The sequence below is a fragment of the Nicotiana tomentosiformis genome, chromosome 11 (assembly GCF_000390325.3).
Source record: "Nicotiana tomentosiformis chromosome 11, ASM39032v3, whole genome shotgun sequence".
NCBI lineage: Eukaryota > Viridiplantae > Streptophyta > Magnoliopsida > Solanales > Solanaceae > Nicotiana > Nicotiana tomentosiformis.
Genome location: NC_090822.1, coordinates 7,796,191 through 7,802,036, shown reverse-complemented (window position 1 = coordinate 7,802,036; position 5,846 = coordinate 7,796,191). Strand labels below are relative to the sequence as shown.

The following is a 5,846-nucleotide window of genomic DNA, read 5'->3' as shown; positions in this document are numbered from 1 at the left end:
GTTATTATTTGACCAACTTAGCTACACAGTTATTTGTTTCAAGTGGTGTCACTTGAAGTCATTTAACCCTATTGTTTTCTGTCTTTTAATTATATTTACATATTTAATAAGTAACATTTTCGGACCAAATCCGCCCCTGATTCCTCGGTTGAGCTAGTTTAACATCAGTCACCTTCATCATTTTTAGAGATTTTATTTTTTCCGTTTAATTTTTATTTTAACACAATTTAATACTAATATTTATGTGATTAAATAAGAATCCTAACTGATGGTTCACTCACATAATTAGAACTAGATCGTTACACAATCACATATTAGAATCAAGGTTGTTGTCATAATTCTAGAGAATAGCAAGGGAAGTCTTTGTAATTAGAGTAAACTTCAGGGGTGCTTTTGTAATATATTAGTAACCAAAATTAAATGCACTCTGCCTATTCCAGAGTTAGTTGGAAACATTGGAAAAACCAATGCAAAATCATACTAGTTGTTACATTTGCAGCTCACCCAATTCCCAAAATCATAAAATTCCATTTTTTTCACCTACTAAATCAAGCTTCTTGTTCACCATATAATTCAATTTCCTCAAATTACAATGGGCAATGCTTCTTCCATGTTGACTCAATATGACATTGAAGAAGTTCAAGAACACTGCAATCACACATGTAAGTACCACAACTGTAAAATATTCTCATATGTTTTTTAAATAACAGTGGTTTCCGAATCAACTTGTGGGTAACTCGACTATTTCATTGGTACTTGTTACCATAGGCGGGTCTAAGATTTTAGTTCTATGCGTTTAGCATTTAAACTTATGGGTTTATATATGCTATTTATTATAATTTTAGTGATTTTTTATACATAAATTTATGCTCCGTGTCGAAAGTAGTGGTTCAGTTGAACCCGATAGTTGTATGGTGCATTCGCCCCTGCTTGTTACCTCACTTCGGGTAACAAGTAACCTTTTGGTAATAAAGGTTTAGGCAGATAAAGAAAAAATTATCTAGTATTTTTAGTCTCTATTAGAATTTGAATATTTTTACGCATTTCATTGACAGTTAGGCCACACTTTTGGTGCAATATTGCTATCTTAATTTATAATTCATCAACAACAACATATCTAGTATAATCCCATAAATGGGGTATGGGAGGGTAGTGTCTACGCAGTTAGAGAGACTGTTTCCGATAGACCCTAAACTCCAAATTTATATATTCATATGTGTTAATTTTTTAAAGGGTAATTGTTACTAAAGTTGTGGCTTTTTCTTTTTTGCATTTTTTTCTTGGTGGTTTTTGTGGTTTAGTTTCACAGCAGGAAATACTTTCATTGTATCAAAGGTTTTGTCAAGTGGATCGAAAAGGGTGTGGATTTATCTCTGGAGAAGAGTTTCTTTCGGTGCCTGAATTTGCTGTCAATCCTCTTTCACAGGTTACATTGTTTATGTGCCGGTTCATGCTAAAAACATTTGATTTTTGTACAAATTACAATGATTTTTAAGTTATACGCACTGACCAGTAAATTCTTTTATACTGTCGGGGTAATTTGACTGTTTATAGCAGGTTATTACTCTGTTAGGTTATTACTCTGTTTTCATGGTCACCATATCAGGATTAATATGGAGAGTTACGTGTTGTTGTAGGTCAATTTATCATGGTAGTGTTAAAGAAGTGCACAGAACGTAATTCCTCATAGTTATGCAACCCCATATCCAATTTTTCCTGGATGATTATGCAAATACTGTTTTCAGTATATTATTTACATAGTTTTTGGAATTAACGCATGCAAATGCAACCAAGAATGCAGTTAAGATGGTAGACTAGTTCGTGTGTTTGGCCTTTGAAATCTTTGATCCATCAATCACAGAGTGTGGGAATAGTTTATAAGTTCAAATTGTTTGAAGTAAGTAGAATTGAATGTTAGTTGCGCATCTGTGAATGGTATCAACACGAGACCTGGTTGAAGTTCAGCCAAGACCAAAATTAGAGATATATGGGAGAAAGAGAAGATAATGTAACATAGGTTCCGCGTTGATGAAATAGAGATACAGTGGGAAAATAAAAGGTTTTGCAATGGAAATATAACATGGATATAAAGAAGGTACGTGTTCATCAACGGATAGGTTAGACAAGGGCTGCATTCCGAAAAAATGTCCTCATTTCTTTTAGTTCTCATCGAGCGTTAATGATAACTATATTGCTTTGGAATGTTGAACCTATTAACTGCTGGTTTAGTGTAAATTTAAATAACTTGTTGATACTGTGTTCATTTTTTAGTATATTGCTTCTCTGGGTTTTTTGCTTAATGTTCAGCATTGACAAGTCACAAACACATTTTGGCACATTCCGCCACAATAAAACTTTTTTTCCAATATAGGGTACGATCTATTCATTCTTTTCTCTTTTACTTTTCTTATTCCAGAGGCTATTCAGGATGATCGATGGGTTAAATTTCAAAGAATTTGTGGCATTCTTATCAGCATTTAGTGTTCATGCTAGCTTGCAGCAAAAGGTTGAATGTAAGGGCAATTTTTCATACTCGATCTCCTTTTTCGTTCAACTCTACTTTCTTCCGTTTAATTATTTCTTATCTGTCTGTCGTTCCTTCTTATTTTCCAGTTATCTTTAGGGTTTATGATTCAGATGGGAATGGAAAGGTGACGTTCGATGATATGCTGGAGATCTTGCAGGATTTGACTGGACAATTTATGTCTGAGGTTCAACGAAAGGTAGTGTTTGCGTTGTACGCCTCCAATTTTCTTCTTCTTCACCTTTTTTCCTTAAATTTCCCATTTTGATGCCTAAATTAGAATTAGAAAGTGACCAGGAAGTAAGTGAAGTTTCTTAGCGTCTTACTTCTAATTGCTTTGAATTGGAAATTATACTACTAAGAATATCGAACTCAAGTCGTTCAATCTCCGGATTGTGCTTTATTATCTCTTTATTAGTTGTAAACTTCTGATGTAGCATAGGCTTTCCACTAGCTTATAGTTTGCAGTTTAGTGAAATGGAGACCAACAGAACTTGATACTGGCAGAAACATTAGCAACCGATATTGAGTTCTTGTTGTTTTAAGGTCAATGACTGGAAGTAGAACTGGAAGACTCTTGTATGTACGGTAATCAGTCCACCGTGAGTGTGACACAAACCTTTCTATTTGTTTCAGAGCCGTTTATTTGGGCAGGGCGTACCTGTGTTGGTCGGAGGTACAACCTAATGGATTAGTCGAGCTGCACATTCCTAATGGAACCATAGTAATTATTTAGCAGGAGTAGAGGAAAAAGCTCAAATATTGCCTATAGAGTAGTGTAGCTTTCAACGTGTTATCAGTGTTGAGAAAAGAATCAAGTGCAGTTCTCCGTTTTATGAGTTGCTTTAGGTATACGTAAGTACCCAATCCAAGAGGCAGATCGATCAGCTTGGTTCTATTGCATATCTAGTTTCCATGGTAAACAAAATAAAAGCAACGCCAATTTGCCTTGCACCTAAGGGTGTGGCCTAGTGGCCACTGAAGTGGATTGAGAACCATGAGGTTTCAGGTTCAAATCCAAGCGGAGACAAAAAAACATTAGGTGATTTCTTCCAATCTATCCAAGCGTTGGTAGATAGAGTTACCTGGTATCTGTGGCTGGTGGGAGGTAGCACGTATCCCGTGAAATTAGTCGAGATGTGTGCAAGTTGGCCCGGACATGAGAGATAATTCACATTTTTCTTTTTTGTTCTAGGTGATGATTTTTAACTAATATAGGTGTACTTGGGACATAATTCATTAGGATGGTTTGGATTAAGTTACTGGTCTTTTTTCGGATTAAGAAGTTGTCAATGAGAATTTATTGATGGTGGATCACTGAAGAAACCACCTTGTATGAAGTTACCTGAAAAAGAAATGTGACCTTGTGTTTAACTCCATTTTTCTTTCCGTCTATGCAGCAAGTTTTGACGCGTGTTCTTGAGGAAGCAGGATACAGTAGGGATTCTTCACTAGTCCAATCTGACTTCCTAAAGGTAAATATTGGACATCAGACATTCAAACTATCTGTTTCTTTTTGTAAGTTTCTGGTGCATATTTGACAGGTTTATTAACAATTCTCTAGACATGCCAATTGCTCTTGCCTCTTGTAAATATCTCTCCTTTCTGAGGATATAATATGAGATATGCATTATGCATTTGTATAAAAGGCTATGTTATGCGGACTCTACAAAACAACTGCTGCACCCGTGTCGGATCCTCCAAAAAATGTACTCTTTTGGAGGATCTGACATGCATCTATTGAGATTTTCGGAGAGTACGAGCAACATAGATAAAATGTGTCATATGAATTTAGCCAAGGTTCAATGTTAGATCAAACAAAAGATTTAGACAAACTCTGCCTTAATTGTTTTATCGTTATGGCCGATAATCTTGATATAGTTTGGCAATAGGAAAGTTACAAGTAGCAGTGTACTGAAAACTACATACAGAGTTACACACCCCCTTTTGCTCGCGCTGCTTAACTTTTCTAGACGACCTTATAGCACTTCTCTTCTATCTCTTGGCAATAACTGTTGGCAGTCTTGAAGTAATCCTTGATCAAACTGCCATATCTATCCAATACCTACAAAAGTGAGCACATGCCAAATTCACAGGTCATTATTTCACCAACAGTTGGACATCCAAAATTTTTCATATAGTTGGTTTAGGAGTTAAAAGACTTTTGGATGACTAAAACTGCGGCTTATGCTTTTTGTCTTTCTAATAAATGGTCACAACATACCATAATTTCTTTATTCCATCTGTTGGCCATTGGCGCCATAGCGACGCTAATTATTTTATGAGTTTTTGATGAATAATCGATGTCACAACAATTTGTCAGGTGCTCAAATACTCTTACATCTACATATGGTCAGCTTTTTCACAGTTTGTCATGTTCATTTTTAACTCCTGTGTGTGTCCCTTACATCATTACATTATCATTAATTGTTGGAATTGATGTCAGTTAAAGTTTTAAAGAAAATACAATTTTATTTACTTAATTATATCTTCAACACGCTCTCAGTTGCAGGCTTGATTTTTTTTATGAGTCAAGCACGTGAAAATTCTTTTTGATTGATATTGGGTGGCAATGAGACTTGAACCCAAGACCTCTGTCCGCTCTGATACCATGTTGAAATATGCAACCATTTCATCTAAAAGGTTAAGCTGTTAGAGAGAAAACACTTTTATTTACTTAATTATGTCTTCAACAGTGTCGTAACGCGACTATTGATTTGTCTCATCGGATCAGCATATCAGTGAGTGAGAAAAGTAAACTAGAGCTACTTTCGACTTGGAATTTGGACATTATAGTTCTAATTTTCTTTGGTTTGGTGGAATGATATTCAACAACGTTATTATCCTGCAGATTCTTGGCAGCTCTGATGTGAAGATGGAAGTTGAAATTCCAGTAGATTGAAAAAGACTTTACTGTTACTAAGTGAGGTTCATGTAATTGCACCATACTAAGAGTTAATAACTCCTTTTCAACTGCTTGATTTAATAATGTCACCTGTTATAAGAGTGTGTGCTACTTAACAATGTATACTTTGAATTTAAGCCCATGTTGAAAAGGATTTGCCGGGGCGAAGCTCTGTGTGACCAAGGATGGTCAACTAAACATCATTCGCCGAAAAATTATAATGTGTATAGGGTAAAATATTATTGTTATTGATTAAAAAAAAATAGATTTTGAACACCCTTGCATAGCCCACTAGCAAAGGGTGTTCGAATTTTAAACACTCTAAGCCCGTTTGGATTGACTTAAAAAAAGTGACTTTTCAGCAGAAATAACTTTTAAGCAAAAAAAAAACAATAAGCTGGGTTGCCCAGCTTGTAG

General features: G+C 35.3%; 1 protein-coding gene across 1 annotated transcript; it reads left to right on the top strand.

Annotated features, from left to right (window-relative positions):
- Positions 1 to 322: 322 nt before the first annotated feature.
- On the top strand, positions 323 to 5,627 carry LOC104120042 (uncharacterized). The gene is made up of 6 exons (XM_009631706.4): positions 323 to 662; positions 1,302 to 1,426; positions 2,417 to 2,513; positions 2,614 to 2,723; positions 3,925 to 3,999; positions 5,376 to 5,627. The coding sequence occupies exons 1-6, from the start codon at positions 593 to 595 to the stop codon at positions 5,424 to 5,426; spliced, it is 528 nt and encodes a 175-aa protein (XP_009630001.1). The 5' UTR covers positions 323 to 592; the 3' UTR covers positions 5,427 to 5,627.
- The last annotated feature ends 219 nt before the right edge of the window (positions 5,628 to 5,846 follow it).